This window comes from Pseudoliparis swirei, chromosome 9 (genome assembly GCF_029220125.1).
Source record: "Pseudoliparis swirei isolate HS2019 ecotype Mariana Trench chromosome 9, NWPU_hadal_v1, whole genome shotgun sequence".
In the NCBI taxonomy this organism is placed as follows: Eukaryota; Metazoa; Chordata; class Actinopteri; order Perciformes; family Liparidae; genus Pseudoliparis; species Pseudoliparis swirei.
Genome location: NC_079396.1, coordinates 5,527,267 through 5,552,334, shown reverse-complemented (window position 1 = coordinate 5,552,334; position 25,068 = coordinate 5,527,267). Strand labels below are relative to the sequence as shown.

General features: G+C 48.2%; 1 protein-coding gene across 8 annotated transcripts in view; it reads right to left on the bottom strand.

The window, feature by feature from the left end:
- The window catches only part of agrn (agrin), a 260,122-nt gene that overhangs the window by 160,845 nt on the left and 74,209 nt on the right, over window positions 1-25,068 (bottom strand). For 4 of the 8 annotated variants that reach the window (XM_056421999.1, XM_056421994.1, XM_056421995.1 and 1 more), the window contains exon 3: window positions 24,681-24,701. The exons of the other annotated variants lie outside the window; for them this stretch is intronic. In XM_056421999.1, coding sequence (XP_056277974.1) covers window positions 24,681-24,701 — 21 coding nt within the window. The remainder of the gene's footprint in view (window positions 1-24,680; window positions 24,702-25,068) is intronic. 8 annotated transcript variants of the gene reach the window in all.

The window sequence follows — 25,068 nt, the reverse complement described above, 5'->3', positions numbered from 1 at the left end:
TAGCGCACAAGGTTAACATCTCTCTCTGAAGGCTTTGAAAAGGTAATTTCCATTCAGGGAGCCAAAGGAGCTGCTCTCCTGTTTAATGGTCTGGCAGAAGCGAAAGGTTGAGTTTGTGTGTGTGTGTGTGTGTGTGTATGTGTGTGTGTGTGTGCTCTTGTTTATGCGGAGAGGGGGAAACATTTGTCAAGTTCCATAACCGATTGATAATGATGCTTCAATCCAGTGTGTGTGTGTGTGTGTGTGTGCAGCCCGGCGCACATCCCGGTCTTCTGGCCAGCCGGCGTCGATCTAATTGATCCAAGAGATAAACATTGGTTGCCTTCGCTGAATGCCAATTTCTCCTCCGGGAAAAAAAAAAGAGGCCAAAACTTCGTGAAAAAAACCTCAGAGATTCACAGATTTTTAAAAACTCGACCAGCGAGCGAGGGACGACCTCGCCCCCCCCCCCGCGCCGTCTTTGCACGTCTCAGTCGAGGGGGTCAGAGCACGTTCCAGCTTTGGCAGCGACGCGTGGCGCCCGGTCGGGCACGATGAGGAATCGTTAGAATCCGACTTCGGAGGTTTGAAGTGCAGCGATGAGTTAGTGACGGCGAGTCGGGCCGAGCGGCGCCCATGTGGCCCGCATCCCGCGGGATCTCTCTCCGACAGCCAGCAATCACACAACTAAATTTGTCATTTGCAACATTTACAACATTTTAACTGCGGTGCTAGGAACTGAAATCCTTCCGCCTGTTTTTCCGATGACACGACGGCCCGAGTGTGCTGGACTTTGGACACGAGAGCAGAACTATACCGTGCGCCATAAAGAGGTGCTCCTCTTTAGAGGGGAGAAAAATATATATACGCGAAAGATCAATCGCTAGACGGCAGCTTTGTACATTAAGAGCGCGGGAACAATAATCCCAGTTGATGAATACGGCGACGCCCCATTAGAGGCGGAGTCCATTCTTCAAAGCAGGAGCTGTCTCACAAGCGAAGCTGAAGGCATTAGGGGACCTTTTTTTTTTTTATGATGCTGATGGAAAGGAAAGAAGAGAAGTCTGTAAAAAAAAAACGGAAGACGTATTTGGTAATTTGCCTGCCCGTCTACGCACCGATCGACCGTACGTTTTTATTGCGACACACCAAGCCGGAGCCGTTTCAGCCTCGTGTCTCGGAGCTCGGCTCCGGCGTGTATTTCTATAACCCCTCTGCCCCACATTACCTGAGCGGAGTGAGACTTCTAATGAATCTAACTGCGTGTTCACGGCCACAAATTAGGCCGACGGCGGAAAGGCCGTGTCGAACTCCTCATGCGCATCGAGCCGTGCAGCCAGACTCCTTCGCCCCCGGCGGCGGCGGCGATGGCGCTAGCAGGTGGGCCAATTGTCTCTCTGCGGTATTAACTCCGATCATCATAAGTCAGACGTCAGCCGGCAGCCTCGCAGGACTTCCCCCGGGGGCCGCCAGCAGCGCTCGTCCATCAGCGGCGAGGGCCTCTCGCAGCTGTGCGTGGCTAACGGCGTTAACCTCTGCCCACAAAAAATAAGTGAGAGGGAGGACAGGTGGTATGAGACGCTTCCACTTCCAGCGGGGCGCCGAATACCGACCGATGCAAGTGGAGGAAAAGAGGCGCTCTGTTGCCCGCTCCGCAAATCTGGAACTCGAAATGACATTTTAACTGAAACAAATTGAAAGCCCCTCCCCCGAATAGCTGAGAGCGCTCCTGAACTCGGCTGACGGGATGACTTTGTTCTTCTATTAGCCCCTCGTTTGACGTTTTGATGCTGGAGGTAAAGGACCACGGTCTAAAATCAAAAATAAAATGAATAGAGAAATTCTCAATTGACAAAAACAAAACTGCCGCGGCCGGGCGCCGCTCGACAACGCCCCCTTTCATATTTCAGCCGCGCTGACTCAGCAGGCCGATGGCACTACCGCGCGGCGTCGACGTAACTGTGAAACCGGAGAGAGAGAGAGTTCCCACACGAGGCGGGCTCCGCTCAACGTGACTCACGGCGTGACACATCGGGCCCGCTGTCCGCCGCCAACTTGGGCACGCCGTGAGCGGGGGCGGCGTGATGCGGCGCCCCCCAGCAGCTGAACGCCAAACAGTTTGAGAAAAAATCGCAAACAGTTGGGGGGGGGGGGGGGCATCTCGACAGCTGGCATTTAGGGCACGGAGCGAGCCGGATCTGTGCAGCGGCGGCGTTGTTTTATTAGTTTTTCCAGCCGATGCCGTGGAGCCGTCCGGTCGATGTCCACGAGCGACGCTTCTGGCTGCATCGGCCTCTTCCTCCCACGCTGCCATGAGCTGCTCTTCCAGCCGACTCCGAGGCCAGCTCTCAGCCTGTGGTCTCATCCAGGACCTCTCTCCGCTTGCTGGACATTCAGTTCCCTCTCACACAGTGCTGCCCCCCCACCCCCCCTCATCTGTCGTCCAGCCCGAGGCCCGATGCTCTCGCTGACACTCCCTTTCCCCGTTTCCAAGGTCTTTTAAGTGAAAACCGACTTATTCAGGAAGCAGTCCACTCACTTTTTTTTTTTTGCCAGCTCTTGATTTTTCTAGCCGGCCTCTGCCGCGCAATCAACACCCACGACAACAATAACGATTACAGGATGCAATCTCCTCCCCGCGCCTCTGCCTTGCCCTGTTCGATTCAGATTGCCAGCGCCAACATTTCCCCTTTAATAGCACGAGGAAATGACTCCCGTGGTAAGAGTGAAAAATGCCGAATAGTGACGGAAAGAGAAGGAAATGGCCCAAAAAAACGGGCAGAAAAGAGGAGAACGAGGGCAGCCACGGGCCGAGCGACGCTCCGAGCCGATAGCGGCGCGGTACCAGAGGAGGAGGGGTTTGGCTCGTACGGCCTTTACGCGGGAAAAAGGCGAGGCTGAAGGACGATACAGATGTCGGTCTCCGGCCAAGTCCGGCCATCTGTCGCGGCGAGCCGGGCCAATTCACGGTGAGTCACGGCGAGTACGCGGCGGGAGACTAGTGACGACGAGACATCACGGCGTTCCCAACAGCAGGTTATCTCGCACACGGTGTCAGGAGGACATCGAGAGTGGACAGTTGGCATTGCTTCTTCTCATTCTTTAGATATGTCTTGAGCGGTTTTGCCGGTTGGAGTCACAACGTACACACGGAGACCTTAAAACCTGGGTTTCTGGTTCCATTACTTTTCTTTCTTGTCTCTCTACGTGTATTAATTGGAGTCATCAAGCCTCAGGCTACGTGCAGATTCCAGTTAGCATAAAAACATATTTATAATTTAATGAAGTCCACTTTACGCCAGACGTAAAAAAAAACTCCCCCGGCGTTCAGGCCGCCGAGAAAGGTTTTGCTTTGGTAATAATCGCGGCTGTTCTATTGGCACCAATCACAAAATATTGATATGATCGCCAGCTGGAGGCAGACGAGCGGGAACACGGGGGGAGAGTTACGCCACGCTCATCGCCAAAAGTCGAAAGAAAGTCTCATTTCACAAACTCAAAATGCCACGGCCACGGGGATGTGCACACAGTAGGGATGTCACGATACCAACATTATACATTCCATACGATACCTGCCATAAATATCACGATACCCGATACCTACGATACGATACCAGAATTCGATACAATAAATACCCTACGACACTGGTATATTTATCTATAATAGTAATATATAAAACATCTGTATGGTTCCCTTTTTTTTACCAGCTTGTTCCTGCCCAGCTTTTTGAACACTTAACAAATGGCTTTGATATTAGCCTACAGCAATATATTAAAGAAAACTACATGGTAAGCCATCATAGCATAGATTATTCAATTCAATTCAGTTTATTTGTAAAGCCCATTTTCACAAACTACAAATTTGTCTCAGAGTGCTTTACAATCTGTACACATAGACATCCCTGTACACGTATCGATACTGAAAATATGCTAAATCGTATCGTACCTTTTTCGCATCGGGACACCGTGTAACCCTAGCACACAGATGTTTTGTATCTACATTTAATGCGAATAAAAAAAGTTTCAGTTATTTAATGAGCAGCATATCTGGAGCGGAACATTGCGCGTTGACTTTAACGAGAAATCGACGATTCGAGATTCCAGCTTCCATCAAAGGCCGTGTCTGCCGGCGTTCTTCTCACACAGCAAATCCCTTGTGTTCGACATCAATACCGCTGCTTTTCCCTTCTCCTTTTTCCGAAGGTATAATTATTGTATCCGCTCCCTTTGTTTGTCCATCCAACATACATTGCCGTGTGGTATTCACACTGCGCCGAGGCGGCTTTACCTGATTGGCGTCCGACTTCAAAGCTAACAGTGACAAGCCGTTATGCGGCGGGACCCTTTCATTTGCATTTATAGTAATGAACTCTCTTCCCTTCTTCTTCTTCCTCTTCCTTCTCCTCTCTCGGCCCGTGACTGGCGGGCTTTTGGCTCGCACATCCGTCGAGATCCTCCCGGATAGAAGGGCGTAGAGGGAATATTAATTGGCAGGCGATATGAGACGCGGCCCATCAATGAAACGGCTATAAATGAAACGCCTATACATTATTTATATGCCTAATCAGACGCCGTGTGCTGGAGTTATTCTCTCAAACGCGACAGGAAGCTCTCGTTTCTCTTTTTTTATTCTCTCCCACCCCCCATTCGAGTTAATAATTCTCGTTCCCTTTGGTGAAAGACTGCAGTCAGAAGTAGGAAAGACTGATGGAAATATGCCGCCTAAATGACGAAATAGCAATATTTGCGGCTGCAATCACGGTCGGGAAAACGAGTGACCCGCTTAGCGGCAGGTAGAACGCATCCGGCGTTTTTTTGGAGGGTTTGATAGATGGAAAAAAACGGATAACGTTAGCAAGGCGCACTTACTGTTAGCAACCAGGTGCCAATGAAATGAGACTCATCCATGAGGAATGGGGGATTATACAGCAGGAAACAACATCAACACATCCCCGCACTGATTCAATCAGGAGCTGGAGACAAAGCCAACGGGCGACGGATGTTACAACGTGCGCTGGATCCCAAATGAGCGCTGGAGTCGATCCGCGGAGTCGACGAAACAGACGACGGTTACGCTACAGTAATAAGTCCACGACCACCGGAGCGCAACACGGAAGCTTTTCCTCGTGAAAAACCACGCGACCGGTTTCACCGTGGTTCGGGTTCAAAGAGGTATTTGATCAAGTTGGGGGAGGGGTGGAGGGGTGGAGGGGGTTCATTGGCCATGGTTACAGTCCCACGGTTGAGGTTATGGAACTATCGTGGTCAGGCTTTTGAAGAAAACAGTGTTGATCGACCCACACCTGTCTTCAGTCCTGTTACTTTTTTTCCTGATGTTTTGCCTGACCCCCCTTCATCCACCCCCGACCACCGACCCTACGTGGACCTCAACAACGCCCAACCCCCGCGTCCTTCTTTACCGGACATAATTACGACTCGGCCCGTCACTTGAGCGTCGGCGTGTAGTTTTTTTGAAGAAAAAGTTCCGTACGAATGAACCCATTTCTATTTCTTTTAAATATATGATCAATTAGATCAAATAACGGTTGGTTTATCTAAAAATGTTCATTCAACAGATATATATATATATATATATATATATATGTATATACATATATATTTAGAAATGTATATATATATATTAATATATATATACATATATATATATTTGTATTATTATATATAAATACATATAAATATATTTATATGTATATATCTAAATATATTTATATGTATATTTCTAAATATAAATATATATACTATGAAAGTGCAATATATAGGGTATTGCACTTTCATAGTTCATGTTCAGCTTTTGAATCACTTTTAAACCGTAAAGTATTGAGGAGAGAATCAACAACTATGCAACAATATACCCCCCCCCCCCCCCATAACCCTGAGATGTAACACTGTGCTGCGGGGGTTATAATCGATACCGAGATGGAAACTAGACGGTTCAAATGAATGTTTTATAATGCCTTCACCGACAACAACAAAGTTCAGGCTGCGGTACAACAGCTCGCGCGTACATGCAAGAGCTCGCCGATGCCTCCTGACCTCCCTTTTAGCGGCTCGCAGCCGAGAAGTCATTTAGCTCGTTCGCCGAGAGACAGCTGATGAGCTGAAATAACTCAGCTCACAAAACTCCTCGCATTGCGCTCGCTAAAGTGTCCTTGAGCGAGACTGTGAACCGCACGGCCGGCTCCTGAGTGCTGCTGTCCCGTGGCTGAGGCTGATCCCTCTGACCTCCATCTTTAAAGGAGACAAGTGTCATGATCTGGAGTTTGTGTGTAGTTTATGTTTAGTTTGTGTTTAGTTTTGTGTCTTTTGGATTCCTTGTGTCGTCTGTCCCTGTGATTGTCTGCCCTGGTCCTGATTGTTTCCTTCTGTGTGATTGCTGGCCCCGCCCTCATTGTGTCCACCTGTGTCTCGTTGTCCAATCCTCTCACCTTGCCTGTGTATGTAAACCCTGTTCGTCTCATTCCCAGTGTGGCTTCGTACTGTTTGGTCCGCGTGTTTGTCGTCCTGTTCTGGTCTGGTCTGTGATTTGTGGAAATAAATATAGTTTGTGCAGTAATGTCGGCATTTGGGTCCTCTCTCGCTGCGACAACCCGGACTACCCATGACAGAACGAAGCCACCAATAATGGACCCAGCCTTCAGTTTCCGCTGCACAGTTCCTGCCTGGCCAGCTGACGCTCATGTTTTGCTTTAGGAGATGTGGGAGTCCCTCCGGGCCCTGCAGTCAGTGTTGGCGGTTCCTGTCCCCGATGTTCCGGTTCCAGTCCCCGGTGTTCCGTCACCGGTTCCAGTCCCCGGTGTTCCGTCACCGGCTCCAGAACCCAATGTTCCAGTCCACGAGGTTCTGGTTCCAGTCCCTGGTGTTCCGGCTCCAGCCCCCGATGTTCCAGTCCCCGGTGTTCCATCACCGGTTCCAGTCCACGATGTTCTGGTTCCAGTCCCCGGTGTTCCGTCACGGCTCCTGTCCCAGTGTTCACCGTCGCATGTTCCGGTTCCAGTCCCCGATGTTCCAGTCCCCGATGTTCCAGTTCCATCACCGGTTCCAGTCCATGATGTTCTGGTTCCAGTCCCCGGTGTTCCGTCACCGGCTCCTGTCCCCGGTGTTCCGCCGTCGCATGTTCCGGTTCCAGTCCCGATGTTCCAGTCCCGATGTTCCAGTTCCAGTCCCGGTGTTCGTCACGGCCGGCCCCGTGTTCCGCGCGCGGCTCCAGTCCTGGGTTTCCGTCACGGTTCCAGTCCCCGGTGTTCCGGCTCCAGTCCCGTTGGTTCCGTCACGGTTCCAGCCCCGGTGTTCCGCCTCATCGGTCAGTCACAGTTCCTGTCCGTCCGTCCATCGGTTCCCGTGACCCGCCCGTCCAGCCCGGTTCCCCATGTCTCGTCGCCTGGTACCGGTCCCAGAGACCCCATCCCCAGACCCGGTACCCTGGGACTTCCTCTCCTGAGCCCGGTCCCCTAGCTCCCGCTCTTGTCCTCCGGCCCGCCCTCCAGAGCGCGCCTCGGCCTGGTTATCATCCTGCGGCCCGCCCGGACTGCTTCTGCAGCCTTGGACCCTCCTCGGCTCCCTCCACCCACCCTTGTGGGCGCAGCCGTCTGGAATTCGTCCCTTGAGGGGGGGGTACTGTCATGATCTGGAGTTTGTGTGTAGTTTATGTTTAGTTTTGTGTCGTTTTGGATTCCTTGTGTCGTCTGTCTCCCTGTGATTGTCTGCCCTGGTCCTGATTGTTTCCTTCTGTGTGGTTGCTGGCCCCGCCCTCATTGTGTCCACCTGTGTCTCGTTGTCCAATCCTCTCACCTTGCCTGTGTATGTAAACCCTGTTCGTCTCATTCCCAGTGTGGCTTCGTACTGTTTGGTCCGCGTGTTTGTCGTTCTGGTCTGGTCTGTGATTTGTGGAAATAAATATAGTTTGTGCAGTAATGTCGGCATTTGGGTCCTCTCTCGCTGCGACAACCCGGACTACCCATGACAACAAGAAGGAGAGAAAAAAGAGAATTTCTCCACGGGGATCAATAAAGTATCATTCTTCCTGATGCCAAGTCACGGCAGAACCCCCACACACACACACCGCCTCTTAATCTTCCCCTCGGTGATTGGCCTCTATCGTGTCGAACTGGTGCCGGCAGAAGGTCGGGGGGGGAGGGTAGATGTGGACAAAAAAAAATTAGAAAATGAAATTGAAGAGCCGCCGAGAAGCGTCCGACTGCCGCTGGTCCTTTAAGAGTTCGGAACAGAGGGGACTGGGAGTAGGTGGGCTTCATTGTTAGCACAGCAACCGAAGGATAACTATAATATCATACTGAATGCCCCCCCCCACGTGTTTGTTGTAGACGGCCATCGCTATCCAATGGGCTTTGTGTCGGCGATGTCCTTGTCTTTGGGTTTATAGCTCCCATGTGCCCTTGGGTCTGAATAAGCGGCTTTAGATTGGATGGATGAATGACCGCGGGAACCAAAAAGCACACATAACCATGTATCTCGCGTGAATCGATCGAAGTGGACGTTCAGTATCTGCACGTGCGTACTTGTGTGTGTGTGTCCATGTGTGTGTGTGCGTATGAATTTCTACAAGTCCTTCTCTCACGGCCGCCCCTCTCAATCTCCATCAGCCACGAGTGTGCCGATGTGTCAACTCGCCTGTCATCCAGAAGTGGCGGGGGAGGGGGAGAGAGAAGTGGACCTGGTTGACGCGATGAACAATGATGAGCTTGGCGTGTCGCCCAGGCAACGAGGCGGGCGGCGGCGGGGGGGCGGGGGATTTCGCGGCGCCGCAGAATCAAACACGTGTATCTTGGCGCGGCACCACACACCCACCTACCATGAGCACTCAGCGGGCTCCCCTCCCCCCCTCCCCCCTTTCGCCACTTCCCGCCAAAGCAGTCGCATCAGTCAACAAGCGTAGGTACAGAGAGCGAACCTCCTCCCATCCCAGAGTCTCACATGTCAAGCCAAAATTCACACGATCTGCACGGAGACAGCGGGGGGAAAGACGTATTGCCCCGTTGCTACGGTAACACCTCGTATGCAGAAAGAAAGAAGAAGAAGAAGAAAAAAACACCATGCCCGTGGTATGAGAAATTGAAGAAGAAAAATGGCGATTTGTGAGATCTCATTTTTCCCGAAGCCATCCTGGTGTCGAGGGCAAAATGAGAGGGGGGGGGCAGGGGGCGAGGCTTCACTCGCAGCAATTTGCAGCAGTGCTTTAGACAATTTGGGTCACTTCTGTCACCGAGCGAGCAGAAACACCTCAACCGCCACTCATTTCATTTGGCTTCCACTCCGACACCTGCAGGACCAATTTGCATTCTGTCAGCCCCCACGCCCCCCCCCCCTCCTCCTTTTCATTTCTCTAGTTCACGCCACCACCACATTTATTGAATGATAACACACTGGCAACTCCTGCACTGGCGTAGTAGCCCTTTCCTCCTCCCCCCCCCCTCTATCTCTCGATCTCTCTCTCTCTCTCTCTCCTCCAATCCGGTCTGTCTTTGTCCCTGAGTCCCAGTCCCCCATCCCCTCTCAGGTTTCCACCCTCAACCCCCCTCCTCTCCCTCATTTCTTGATCAAATCCAGATCCTCTGCCGTCTGACCCCAGCGAGCCCCTTGTCGTCTCAGTTATCTGTGTGACGCATGGGAACGAATGTTAGTTTATTATTTTCAGAGATGTCGCATGAAATGGACGGCGGTCGTAACCCGAGACGTTTCCTTTGTTGGAAAGGTAACGTGATGGACTCTTATTTTGAAGGAACTTTTCGATCAGATGGCCGTTTGCCCCTGCGGTTGTGACGTCTGACCACAACCATTTTGACTTTTTGCTGCAAGCCAACTAGAGTGTTGCGTGGTTGAAAACTAACCTTTAAGAGTAGAGGATTGGCTGATGATAGTCATAAATATACGGGTGTTACGGGGTATCAGCGCTCTCTGACGTTCTGATCTTGCTAGTCAGCCTCTACTTACTGCGTTGCATTTAGTCTGTGGGCGCAACATCAGTTCGGCACCACGATCGTGAGCTTTTAATGTTTGATAAACTTCTTGCCATTAAATATTTGTAACCGTACTCATCGGATCCAGATTCCTGATTTTCCTCGAGCCTGGGACGTTCAGTATTCTGGACCTTTTCAAGCGCCATTGTACCAGACCAATTTTGAGGCAAAGAATACCTCGTGAAAGGTAGAAAATAAAAAAAGTTCCTTCAAAATAAGAGTCCATCACGTTACCTTTCGAACAAAAGAAACGTGATGGACTCTTATTTTGAAGGACCTTTTTGATCAGATGATCGTTTGACCCCGGGGTTGTGACGTCTGACCCCACCATTTTGACCTTTTGAACCGCCATTGTACCGGACCCATTTTGCTGCGAGGAATACCTCGTGAAATCTAGATGTATATATTTTAAACACAAAAATTAAACTGTAATCTTAGAGAGAGAGAGAGAGAGAGAGCAGCAGAGCGAGAGAGGAAAAAAGAAACGCCTGACTGCCTCAGAAAAAGAGATTTTCAGGCTTGAGAAATGTGAATGCTGTGAATCTATATTTCCCAATGCATCCATATTCATGAGACTGTTTAAAAAAAATGCAATTATGACATAGCGGTAGCCCCAAAATGTCAGAGAGAGAGAGAGAGAGAGAGAGAGGAGATGGTTTTTGGAGTGTGGAGGATTAGGAAACACTTGATGTTTGCCGATCGGGCCGGTGTGTGAAGCTTTAAAGCGATAAAGGTTCCGAAGGGATAAGAGAGGAAATGAGTATCTCACTCCGGAGCGCTGCTTCCTCAACGAGGAACACTTGCCCACCGCTGTCTGCCAGACAGGATTTCACTCCACTGGTAATCCTTGAATTCCCATTTCTACCGTTTTTTGAAGATTTCCCCGTCGGCGCTCGCTCATTTCTGCAGCCGGTGTGTCTGCTCGGCCTCGCCGGCTTTTACCGCTCATGTCGACTCTCCGAAAAAGCGTTGGTCGGACTCGTGCATTGGATGGACAACGCGGCGAAACCCCACATTTATTCAAATGCTTTTCGCTAATGTTCATAATTAATGATTTCAAAAGGCCCGCGGTGATTAGTCAGTCTATGAAATGGACGGAGCAGGCCGAGGAAAGGAAAGCTCTGGACTCTACGTCCACGAGGACCGACGCACGCCACTAGAGGGGCGGAGCTGTCCTGTTGCCAGGCAACCGGCAGGGACTCCTGGAAGTCACTGTACCCGACCAGGAATTCGTCCCTCTATAAAAACAAAGTGTTTCTTGTTGTCGGACATATTAAACAAAGAACCAGCGAGCGTGCGGCGTGGCGGTTTTGATTCGTTGCTTCGGTGATTTTGGCAAAATCTACTTCCAAATGTAGGAATTCACTTCCCCGCTGGACTCAAACAGCAACCTTTCACCTTTCGCTCACGCAACGGGGAACGGGCGTCTCTGTTTTTTATTGGTTATGAGTCGCAGCTTCACGACGACTTAAACATGTACACGCCGTGTGTGTGTGTGTGTGTGTGTGTGTGTGTGTGTGTGTGTGTGTGTGGCTGCTGCGCGGCTGTAGATTCCCTGTGATGAAGAATCTAGGGCAAACCCCTTAAGTGGAGAGATGATGGGGGGAGAAAGAGAGAGAGAGATTATCAGAGCCATTACTGCTTGATAAATGATTTTGCTAGCTGGTGAGGTGCCCTGAGGGAGGCGGTGGGGCAGAGTGTGTGTGTGTGTGTGTGTGTGGGGGGGAGAACCTGCGGCTTACTTCTATCAAGATCCTGTGGCACCCACGTCCTGCTAATGCAATCTGCTTCATTACAAGGAGAGAGGGGAGTTGAAGATCCAACCACACACACACACACACACACACACACTGAACTATAACGGTACCGATTCACATTTTCTGTCTGTCTCTCCAAAACACGCATGCAGTTGTGCACACTTTCTATCACAGACACGGCACACAGAATAAAACTTCTCCACACACACACACACACACACACACAATAGCACACTCTGCAGGCAATCACAGCTCAGGGGAGAAGGAGCCGGGCCAAGCTCAGAGGAGGAGGCAAATAAGAGCAGAGAGTTGAAAGAGCAGAGTGGTGGATGGAGAGAGGGGCGGGGGGGGGAGAGGGGGAGGGGGGGTTTGAGAGGTGTGAGAAGAGAGTCGGAGAGAGAGAATAAAAAAGAATCAGGTTCAGTGTAAGAAGTAAATGAAAGAAGAATTAGATGTTAAGAGCTTGAATCAACAGAGAGAGTGGGGTGGGAGAGAGAGAGAGAGAGAGAGAAGAAGAAGAAGACACGAGGGAGCTGGGAAGACAGCGAGGAGTTGAAAGGGCTGAGAGGGTAATGGCTGCTGTGGAGAGGCGCGAGCAGCTCCTGCCAAGATAGAGGAAGAATCCGGCGAGCGAGAACACGCAAGAGAAATTGAGCAGCGTAACCCCCAAGACCCCGCTGTCTGTGCTGAGGAGAGCTGTGTGTGTGTGTGTGTGTGTGTGTGTGTGTGTGTGTGTGTGTGTGTGTGTGTGTGTGTGTGTGTGCGCGTGTGTGTGCAGGTCGAAGTGGTATGATGCACACTTCGCTGGCAGGTCTGAGAGTTGTGGTGTCGGGCTCCTCGGCTTCTTCCGTGGTTGAGATTTATGAGGGGGGATTTATCGCCCCCCCCTCCTCCCCTCCCCCCACGACAGCCAGGCACGCTGCTGTCTGGCAGGCAGGCGGTGCGGCTTCGACCTCTGGACGAGGCCCGGCTGGTGAGACGCAGCCGGAGAATGAGCGCCGGCCGGGAGTCCGAGGAGCTCATCGCCAGCCCCCGAGGAGACCGCACACATCGCAGGCAACGTATCCGCATTCTCCACTTTATTGAGGGGGGGTTCACGGGGCATAATAATAAATATATATATAAATATATTTAGATATATAAATATATGGATATGTATATATATATAATAATTAAAAAAAATATATATATATATATATATTTATAAATATATATGTATATACATTTAAATATATATATATAATATATATATATATTTATACATATATACATATATATGTATAAATATATATATATTTATAAATATATATATATATATATACGTGTATATATAAATATATATATATATATATACAGGACTGTCTCAGAAAATTAGAATATTGTGATGAAGTTCTTTATTTTCTGCAATGCAATTAAAAAAACAAAAATGTCATGCATTCTGGATTCATTACAAATCAACTGAAATATTGCAAGCCTTTTATTCTTTTAATATTGCTGATTATGGCTTACAGCTTAAGAAAACTCAAATATCCTATCTCAAAATATTAGAATATCATGAAAAAGTATACTAGTAGGGTAGTAAACAAATCACTTGAATTGTCTAATTAACTCAAACACCTGCAAGGGTTTCCTGAGCCTTGACAAACACTCAGCTGTTATAAATCTTTTTTTTTACTTGGTCTGAGGAAATATTAAAATTTTATGAGATTGGATTTTAGAGTTTTCTTAAGCTGTAAGCCATAATCAGCCATATTAAAAGAATAAAAGGCTTGCAATATTTCAGTTGATTTGTAATGAATCCAGAATGCATGACATTTTTTTTTTTTTAATTGCATTACAGAAAATAAAGAACTTTATCACAATATTCTAATTTTCTGAGACAGTCCTGTATATATATGAATACATTGAAGAAGCATTGAGGCCTGTAACTGTAGGAGTCCAGATGTCTGACCTCGCCTCAAAGCAGGATTTGGCTTCAAATAGCTGACGATGCGGGACATAACTTATAAGAGTAAGCTTGATCGTCCCCTTTAGCAGAGTTTACCTTCGCTTCGTCCCACAGCCCCCCGGGTTCATCGACCGGCCCCTCCCTCTGTTGTCCATAAAGCACACTGTAGCCTTTTAGCTCCTGCTCTGGCTCCGTGAAGAGGAAACAAAGCTAAACAACCCCCCCCCTCCCCCTCCCCACCAAGTAAAGATCCTGACACCGTTGATAAAGCCCCACTCACGTGTGTGTGTGTGTGTGTGGGTTTGTGTGTGTGTGTGTGTGTGCTTCCTCGTGGCATTGTTATTTTCCATTCGAAAAAACTCGGAAAAAAAGAAATCTGCCATTTAACCCAGAGGGACAATATTTTCAAGTGTGGATTAAAGGGGGGGGGGGGAGGCCGATGATTTGTAGGTGAGAAGGGCCCCGAGAAAAAGAAAGAGAAATGATTCGGGCCCTCCGCTGCCCTTTCTCCCTCTCCTCCTCCTGTGATTCCAGCTCTGGCTGTTTCCGGACACATCGCTCTCCGTCTTATCGATCGGCGGATCAGCCGCCTTAATACTCGGGGATGGAGCTCGACACTCGAGGGGTGAAAGAGTCACGGAAATGGGAGAGCGACACGGGGAAGGAGGAGGGGAGGCGTCGTCTCCCGGAGGCCGAGGGGCGAGCCAAATAAGTCACCCGCGAATCCATTTTCGGACCGATCGACGAAGAAATAGAATCAGGGAGAGAAAGAGCTGGAGAGAATCCTCCCCCTCCCCTCCCCCGCCTCCTTTCTATATCCTCGTTGTGTTTGTTTTTCTCCCGTTTCCACAGCAGAGTGCACCGACCACCAAACAGACATCTGCAGCGGACATCACGACAAACCTCCCGCGTCTCGTCCGCTCCGTTTGTTTCCCCGGAGAAGAAGAAGAAGAAAAAAAAATAATAGAAGCCGCAGCTGCTGCATCTTCACGGTTTCACTTTCGGAGAAGACGATCTTAACTTTCATACGCTCCAGTAATTATTCTTGTCAGGCGGTTTTTAAAAAGCTCTCGAACGGAGCATTCGGGCCTTAAATCTTCCTCAAGAACCAGAACTAATGAGACCAGTAAAACTTAATATTCGAAAAGAACTTTTCTGTTTGGCAAAGAGGAGGGGCCGCTAATGTCAGAACGCCACAACAAACAAGCCACAAGCCGCGTCCCGGGGGGCGTGTCGATGGAGGAGCTGCATGAGGAGCATCAGGTTCGCTACTTGTTTCCTTAAAGAGCGCCTCTGATTCTGACCACACGGCCCACCGGCCATCGCTCACCAAGCGCTCTCGTTTCCCCTCCTGCCGAGTCCTCATTATCAGCTAAAGAAAACAGAGCTGAGCGTGTGTGTGTGTGTGTGTGTGTGTGTGTGTGTGTGTGATGGGAGCATGGGGAAGGATGTGAAGCAGAGGAAGGAGAAGTGATGGGTGTGACTGAAGTGGTGGTGCGGGGCGGCCGTCAGCCCTTTGTAGGTCAGCGTAAATGTTTAATGCTTCACGCTGATGAGCTAACACTCTATCTGCTTCTCGGAAAAAGATGCACTCCGAGCTTTTCCCAAACCCTCCTCCTCCTCCTCCTCCTCCTCCTCCTCTTCCTCCTCCTCGCCGCCCGCCCGCCCGCGTGTTGCGGGGCATGAGGCCAAGCCCCCCGCTCATGTTCCCCCGCGGCCTCGCAATTCAGCAGGTGTGTGACAAGATGGGCAAAAGTACCAATTAGGCCAATCTCACTCTTGCTCTTTGTCCACCCCGTTAAGCCCCGCCTCCCCCATCGCCTTCCCAGCAGCAGCTCCCGACCTCCTCCTCCACCCTCGCCGCCGGCACTTTGATGGATTTCCATGCCACGATCTCTCCCTCCCAACACTCCCCCATGTATCCGTAGTTACATCACCACCGCGAGTTCAAAATAATGCATCTTTAATCTTTAATAAGCTGGTTTTAACATCCGGTCTGAAGGGCACGGCGAAAACGCTTCTTTTCATTTCTTCTTTCTCTCGCTTTGAGCAGCACGTCATTATTTAGCGCCGGGGGGCGTAATTGAAAGGGCGCGATAACGACGTTGCCGTGTCCCACGTGAAGGAAGAGGGAGATGGATGAGTCGATTCAGTTCGCGAAGGTTTTGGCGAAGAAGCCGCCCGCGATTACCGGTTCGTCTAATCAATTAGGGGGAACCGTAATCTTTTTCATTATTCAGTTTTAAAAATGAGAAATGCTGCTCGCCACGAGGCACGATCACCTCGTAAATTAAAGGCGCGTCCTAAATCTTCGATTCACCACACAATGGATTAGAGCTTAATTCTGGTGATAGTGTGGAGGAGACACTTGAGGAAATAAAAACAGAGAACGTGGAGAAAAAAATAATATATATATATATATACATATCTGGAGTCATTCATTACCCAATGACCTCTCCCCCCCCACCCACCCAGGATGGTAGGAAATAAAAACAGGTGGATGAATTATTCAAACGACGTGAGAAATACTGCTTGGGTTCGGGGAAAAGAGAGAAAGTCTAAGGTCACCCCCCCCCCCCCTCCTCCCGTTTGATCAACAATCGTTTCAAACGCCGGTGCAGTGGTGGACGCTCAACGCGTACTCATTAAGCATTGACCGTTAATGGCTTTTAGACGTTGCCTCCCACGCCCTACTTCACTTCACGGGGCCCGCCTTCCAGGGAGGAGGAGCCTATCGGACGCTTACAATTCGGCCATCGAGCCCCGCACGGTCTGTGCGTCGCAGAGCTTCCCCGCCGACTAAAATGTCAAATGCGTCACCGTCGGCGACGGTAATAGGTGCTGAGAGTGGGGGGGGAGGGACCGGGTTCGTCCGTCACTCGTATCCGTGTGTCTTGTTGTTTCGGGGGAAAAGTCCAAAGACGCCCTGTTAACAGTGTGCACACGGCACTGATGTGGGAGGGGCCGGCAGCACTGCTCGGCGTGGCCAATGAGACAGGGTGGGGGGTCCTCTGCGCTGGGTGGGTGTGGCCTGGATTCACACAAGGAGCCCCCCCCCCCCCCCCCCCCCGCCAGTGGGTCAACGCCTGAGGAGACCGTCTGTCTACATGGATGAATGGAAGGAGAGAATTGGGGACAGCGGAGAGGATTGAAGGAGTGACAGAGGTACAGCAGATGGATATATATATATATATATATATATATATACAGTAGACATATATATATATTATATATATATATATGGGGAAGGGGGCCAATGAGATATCTGGGTTATGGCTCCATTAAAAAGAAACACTGATGACACACATAGCTGCAAAAGTATATCCAATGATTTCCAAAAGACTACCAATTATTTGTTTACCCCATGTAGGGCTGAGACTAACCTTGAGCCCCCCTAACACTTTAAACCCCCCCCCCCCCCACACACACACACACTATCCAAATCCACAGCTGACACCATCGCTTTTAGCTCCCATTCTTCTGCAAAAATGCAACACCAGAGCTTCACATGTCTGGCTAATGGAGACCTCACCCCGGGTCTCTCCCATGAGGTTGTCTGTCCTGAGGAGGAAATGGGGGGGAGGGGGAGGATGAGGAGGAGGAGGCGGGGGGGGAGGAGGGTGTGTGCTGTGATGGGACGAGTTAAGGTTAATCTGGAGATGGACAGGGCTACACACACACACACACACACACACACACCAGATGGGGTCACCCAACTCACTGACCCCGCCCCACCCTTCCATTCGCATATACCTACTTAACAAGCCCCCAGGCGTGTGCAAACTCGACACCCCCTTATCCCTTCGCCGCAGCCTTCTGCATATAGTCGGTGCGATCATGGGTGAAATAGATTATATTACCATAGCCTAGATATGCTAACCCCACCCCAACCCCACCTCCACCCCCCCCCCCACCCACATGACCCACTGGGTCGTGATGGAGGCGCTGCCCTTGCGGCACCACGGCGGCGGAGCGGACTCCAGCGCCGGGGATGACGAGAGCCGATGCAACGGCAGCTCAAGTGTCGGATTAATTATTAAATGTGGACAAACCCTCAGCCCTTGCTTCATTGCCCCCCCCCCTCCTCCTCTCCTCTCCTCCCCCTCCTTGTTTTTCCATGATGGGAGCGCAGGCTGTGTGATGTGTTATGATGTATAAAAGTTTGTGTCCATTTCACGGCCTCCCTGCTCTCGTTTCCTCATTCCTGTCTCTTTTGGTTATTTTCTTTCTAGAAGCGCAGATGCACCATTCAATTTTTTTATTTTTTTAACACATCATTAAACAATCTCATGGCGTATTTTTACTACGAGTTTCAGTTGTTTTTTTCATGTGAATAAAGTAGGTATTTGAATTAAAATGTCCTCGGCCTGTGGTGACGCCCTGATGATTGACCCCAGAGAGGAGCAGGAGGAGGAGGAGGCAGCTAGAGGAGGAGGAGGAGGCAGCTAGAGGAGGAGGAGGAGGCAGCTAGAGGAGGAGGAGGAGGCAGCTAGAGGAGAAGGAGGCAGCTAGAGGAGGAGGAGGAGGCAGCTAGAGGAGGAGGAGGAGGCAGCTAGAGGAGAAGGAGGAGGCAGCTAGAGGAGGAGGAGGAGGCAGCTAGAGGAGGAGGAGGAGGCAGCTGGTGGAGCCAGCGTTGGAGCAGTTGCGCCCCCTAGTGGAACAACGTGTCCTTGCAGCTTCAAACTGGAAAATTATTAAAGCCAATAAACTGAAGCTTTCTCTCCTTTTGACATCTGCACCGTTTGAGGAGCAAATGAACCATGCCTGGTGTTGATTTAGTCAAAAGGGAAGTGTAGATCAAGTTTATTTTTTATTTGTTTTGCATGAGCCGGGCTCGAACCGGACTCGTTGAATCCAAATGGAGAGCACGCTTCTTCCAGTCACCTGAATTCTCCTCTTGCTTCTCTGGAGAAAGAGAGATGACACGTGGAAGAACAGAAGTGCTCCCTCATGACATTAAAAGAGAAAAGACGTGACCCTGACCTCAACACACACACACACACACAGAGAAAGAGAGAGCAAAGCCTTCTCTATGCCCTATCATGTTTTATTTCCTTATTTTCCTTCCTTCACATGCAGCTTTCGCCCGTTACAACCAGCAGTTGGTGGTTTCTGTGGTTCCAGGATGGCGGAAGATTGCAAATTAAACTTAAGTCCGGGAAAAAAAAATGTAATTACAAAAAGATGACGCAAAGTGCCAGTGAACCGCTTTTGGTCACCGGGATAATACAGATGTTACAGTGACATCTGTACGCAGCGCATCAAGGAGGAGAGCAGACGATAACTTTGGCCATGAGGTGGCAGCAGAAGCCAAGAGGAGTTCCACCCAGTGCCAGGAACAACCCTCCACAGGTGTGTGTGTGTGGGTGTGTGTGTGTGTGGGTGGAGGGGGGGGGGGGGGGGGGGACGGACAGACAACGACTGTCAAATTCATTAACTTTGTGCAGCCGTCAATAAACACTGTAAACTACTGGCATGACATTTTTTAAAGGTGATTGTCAATATTCCAGTATATGTTCCCCTTTTTTATAATATATAACATCCATCTAACTAAAGCTTCACACCATCCATCAAGAGACATTCAACAGGGGCAACGACTGCTGCTGTAAAGAGAGAACTTCTACCTGACCACGAACTGTCAACTCTTCAGACTAGACCTGAGATTACTTATGGGATTACTTATGATAGTATTTATGGGATTACTTATGATAGTATTTATGGGATTACTTATGATAGTATTTATGGGATTACTTATGATAGTACTTATCGTATTACTTATGATAGTACTTATGGGATTACTTATAGTATTACTTATGGTATTACTTATGATAGTATTTATGGGATTACTTATGATAGTACTTATATTATTACTTATGATAGTACTTATATTATTACTTATGATAGTATTTATCATATTACTTATGATAGTACTTATGGGATTACTTATAGTATTACTTATGGTATTACTTATGGTATTACTTATGGTATTACTTATAGTATTACTTATGATAGTACTTATGGGATTACTTATAGTATTACTTATGGTATTACTTATAGTATTACTTATGATAGTATTTATGGGATTACTTATAGTATTACTTATGGTATTACTTATAGTATTACTTATAGTATTACTTATGATAGTACTTATGGGATTACTTATAGTATTACTTATGGTATTACTTATGGTATTACTTATAGTATTACTTATGATAGTACTTATGGGATTACTTATAGTATTACTTGTAGTATTACTTATAGTATTACTTAAAGTATTTTTGTAGTTTGGCTCTCTTGAAGAAATGTAACTTCCTTGATTCTTGTTGTTCTGAGTTTGTCCTCGTGGTTTAATTTACTTATTGTGAGTCTCTTTGGATAAAAGCGTCTGCTAATTGACATGTGATGCAATGTCATGTAAAAGTATGCCGCACACGTGACACCTTTGAGGTCGCTCGTTTATACGGCATCTCTGGCAAGGGGCCCGAGGCCCCGAGCAGCCCGGGGTGGTGATGACACATCCCAGCTCTCAGGAGCTCTGGCCGCCGCACAAAGTTCACCAGGAGCCTCGGAAAGATAAGAGGGCACGTGTGTGTGTGTGTGTGTGTGTGTGTGTGTGTGTGTGTGTGTGTGTGGGGGGTGAGAAATCAGTGCAAGGTGAGGACCGCTAAAAACACACACACAGCCGAGGTGCTGCCTGTACCTGCTTCAGCGAGAGGGGGGGGGGGGGGGGAGGGGGAGGAGCAAAGAGTGGCTTGGATTTTTGCATGTCCCTAGGTCATGTTTCTACCAAGTCATATGCAGCCCTCTGTGTGTGTGTGTGAGAGAGAGAGAGTGTGTGAAAGTGTGTGTGAGAGAGAGAGAGAGAGATTCCCATCCAATAAGGAAAAGAAGAGGATAACCCAGACAGACTCCTGGCAGTCTTTAGAGCTGCCAAAATAAATAATGTGTGCAGCTCAATAAGCATGCCTGTGGGCAACAATAATCTTCGAGTCACGGCAAAGCCCGGCAGTTCTGCAGGAGAGCGCGCTTGAAGGACTTTTCTTGTATTTTTTAAAGCCTCGTTTTGATTGGAAAAGGAGGAACCACCATATCACATGTTAAAGTGACCTTTTGTGTGTGATCATGAAAAAAAAATGACAGCAAAATGCCCTTTTAAAAGCTCAGCGGATGCTGCGATTACATTTGACATTCGGGTTATACGTAATAACATTTAGTATTGTTCCCTCACTGCCTCTCTGTAATATCTGTTCCCTTCTTCCTCTTCCTTTTGCCGTCACTGCTCTGCGCCATAATTCAGGCCTGTTAAGATGACGGTAACGAAGCGTCTTTTATGGCCCTGCCAGTGCTTAACTTTCTTTGTCTGATCGAGGGACACCCCCGTGTTGTATATCACGTGGTACATTCCACTGACGCTAAAACGGATTTGATGACAAAATATGACATTACTGGCAACACTTGAGACTCCCTGGCAGCTTGTGACAGGACTGTTTGTGGTCGTTTAAAGCGTCGTTGAGTTGTCAGCTCAGTAAACATATGCTGCTCTCTATACACAGCTCACTTTCTTACACACACACACACACACACACACACTTTTGGAAATAAACACTGTTGGGCGCGTGCACATACGCCTATGGAAATAAACAGTCACACACTCCTTTGGGAATAAACACCGGTGCATACCGGCAGCGTGCAAGAACCGACACGTCGACCCGTGAGGCGACACGTGTGGAAAGATCGTCTTCGTATTTACTGTTACCGTGGTTACCGTGAAGCACGTTACAGAAGTTTGATCCGTTACAGTCTTGTTACCACGCGGAGGATCGTTACCGCGCCATCACGACCAGGTCGCCGTTTGACGTCTGCGTTGGATTTCCCCGACGACGTACCTTAAGAGCGACAGACACATTCACAAGTCGGAGGAAATTTATATATTTTTTATGGGGCAATTTTTGCCCCCACTGACTGGAATCCAGGGGCATTTAAAAATAAATTAGGGGCACTTTTTGAAACTTGTGAAATAACATTTAACCGTTGTTCAAAAATAATAAATATACTTATTTAGACTAACAGTATATGAGCAATTGTCAGACAAATGGCAATAATAAGACCATTAGGCAGTCGTCTACTGATTCAAAGTGTTTTCTTAACATTTTAAACAAAAATCAGACAATCATATTCAATTTTATTTGTATTTCTTTGTGGTTATTTATTGTTATCACATTTTTTAAACAACTATTAACAATTATAACTTATTTCTTAGTTTTTTTACAATTCAAAATTATATTTATTGAAAACAACTATGAACAATTATAACTTATTTCTTAGTTTTTTAACAATTCAAAATTATATTTATTGAAAACAACTATTAACAATTATAACTTATTTCTTAGTTTTTTTACAATTCAAAATTATATTTATTGAAAACAACTATGAACAATTATAACGTATTTCTTAGTTTTTTTCGACAATTAAAAATTATATTTTTAGATTTTTTTTGTGAACCAACCTAGTACAGGCGATACAGATAGGACACACACAACAAAGAACAACAACAAAACACTATCAAATTATCATAATTATTAGAGGAAATTATTATCGTTTTTTGCCTCTCTTCTCGTGATATCAGGGGCAACATTATATTCCTTCGGGTCAGTTTTGCCCTTTGCCCTCGTGTATTTCCGACGCCGCTTGAAGTACACACGACTGAGAAGCATCACTCTTGTGAAAACATAACTTGGACAAGACGGATCGCGCTGGACGGAAGAGTTCCCCTGATGCAAACTGAAACCGACGGCTGCCTGGAAGGGAGGAGATTGTTCTCAAACAACAAAAGCACGCTGGGAATAAAAAGTCTGCGGTAGTATTTTTCCGAGTGTGAGCGGAACAAGGACAAAAGCAGCAGCGTGGTCCTTGGAACCCCGGTGTATGTCAGCTCATTAGCCTCTTATCTGAGGGAGGGCAGATACCGAGGGTCAGGGCGGCCCTGGCTACACTGGGAGGTATTGGTGTACTGATAACGCGTGGGAGCGGCTGCTTGCCCGGCCCTAAAAATAGAGAATCTCTTCTTCACTCTACTTGACGAACATTGAGAATAAAGTGTGCGTTCCAACATATGGCAGAATTGCCGACTATGCCCCCCCCCCCCCCACACACACACACACACACCCCCACCCTGATTGCTGCACACACCGACATCCCCAAACCGGGCAGCAGGTAATTGCAACCCCTGGCATTTGAGAAGTCACATTAAAAAGGCTGATAAAGTGTGTGGGGGCGGAGCCAACGTAACAACGAATCCGTCTTGGGTGGGAAGCCTATGGGGGTCGGGGGGGTCGGCGATGAGAACCCGTGCGGCTCGTATCAGACTGAGAGGGAATAAAAGTCGTCTCACTCCCCTAAAGCCGCGTTCGCACCGAAAGTGAATATTCGCAACGCTTTACTCGCGTGACCATTTGTGGCTTTTCGCTTCACTCGCGCGAGGGGCGGGGCTTATCTCCGTGACTTTCATGACCGTGATCATTTCCTTCGTCCACCACGGAAGAACTAACCACTAGTTGTGCTTCATACTTGTTGAGGACGTCCCACAACCGTCTGGACATCTAACGCCCTCGTGTCTGGGTTCGTAACATCGATATCTTACATATAATATCGATGTATTCATGACATCACCCGTCGGCGCACACAGCTCTGTTGAGTTCCCCTTCCTGGGAGCGCTTGGTTCGTGGGTTCGCTTGCTCAGCGGTTAATGAGCTCCCGAAGGAAACCCGAAGCCGAGCGGGTCGCTGGCCAGAGCCCTCGTAGCCCCGCCGTGCCTGACCTTTGACCCCTACCGCTTATCCTCGCCTCGGAATCTCTGTGACAATGTCCAACGCCGCATTTGATGGTTGATAAGAGGTGCTATCCAATGATGTAGTGGGTTAACTGGTGCTATCCAATGATGTAGTGGGTTAACTGGTGCTATCCAATGATGTAGTGGGTTAACTGGTGCTATCCAATGATGTAGTGGGTTAACTGGTGCTATCCAATGATACAGTGGGTTAACTGGTGCTATCCAATGATGTAGTGGGTTAACTGGTGCTATCCAATGATGTAGTGGGTTAACTGGTGCTATCCAATGATGTAGTGGGTTAACTGGTGCTATCCAATGATGTAGTGGGTTAACTGGTGCTATCCAATGATGTAGTGGGTTAACTGGTGCTATCCAATGATACAGTGGGTTAACTGGTGCTATCCAATGATGTAGTGGGTTAACTGGTGCTATCCAATGATGGAGTGGGTTAACTGGTGCTATCCAATGATGTCGTGGGTTAACTGGTGCTATCCAATGATGTTGTGGGTTAACTGGTGCTATCCAATGATGGAGTGGGTTAACTGGTGCTATCCAATGATGTCGTGGGTTAACTGGTGCTATCCAATGATGTTGTGGGTTAACTGGTGCTATCCAATGATGTCGTGGGTTAACTGGTGCTATCCAATGATACAGTGGGTTAACTGGTGCTATCCAATGATGTAGTGGGTTAACTGGTGCTATCCAATGATATAGTGGGTTAACTGGTGCTATCCAATGATGTAGTGGGTTAACTGGTGCTATCCAATGATGTAGTGGGTTAACTGGTGCTATCCAATGATGTAGTGGGTCCTCTCTCTGAGGGCGGCTCGACACAAATGTGGCGCTGTGATGAATTTACCGCGGCGGCCATAATTACACTGCAGCAAATGACATGCATGCAGAATGTATGACATGATTCTGCAACCCTTGAACTCGGTCAGCAAGAGCATCGGGCGTATCAGAGGAAGAGGAAGAAATGACAAAGATGTGTTTCATGCGTACAAACACACAACCACGCAGCCCGAGAGGATGTCTTCATTTCGTTAAACTGATATAAAAAAACACTGAATTCATGTTTACTTCTTTTTGTCCACAGAGTTGCTCAGAACACACAAAGACGAACCAGCTGTCAGCAAACAGAAGAAGCATTGGAAGATAGTTTGAACGCTTACCTGCATTTATATATTTGTGGGCTTCAGTAGGCAGGGATGGAAGCAAAGAAAAGAAAAGAAGAAAGAAAAGAGAGTGACAGTTAGAGCTAAAAAGAAACGAAAAAAAAGCTCACATGTATTATATGTGGAACAACTTTGGAGAAAAGAGGACTGAAGCAAAAGGAGATGTAGAAGTCCGGAATGGAAGTGGATGAAGGAAGAGGAGGATTGCTTTTTGTAAAGATAATAATCAGTTTCACTGGCACACAAACAAGATGTCAAACTGTTGAAATGTGAAAACACTTTCTATAAATATATAAGGCAAAGAAATGCAAAACGGGATGAGCGAATGATGCAAGTTGCACAAAGCGTGTGTGTGTGTGGGGGGGTTCTATAGGCAGGAGTAATT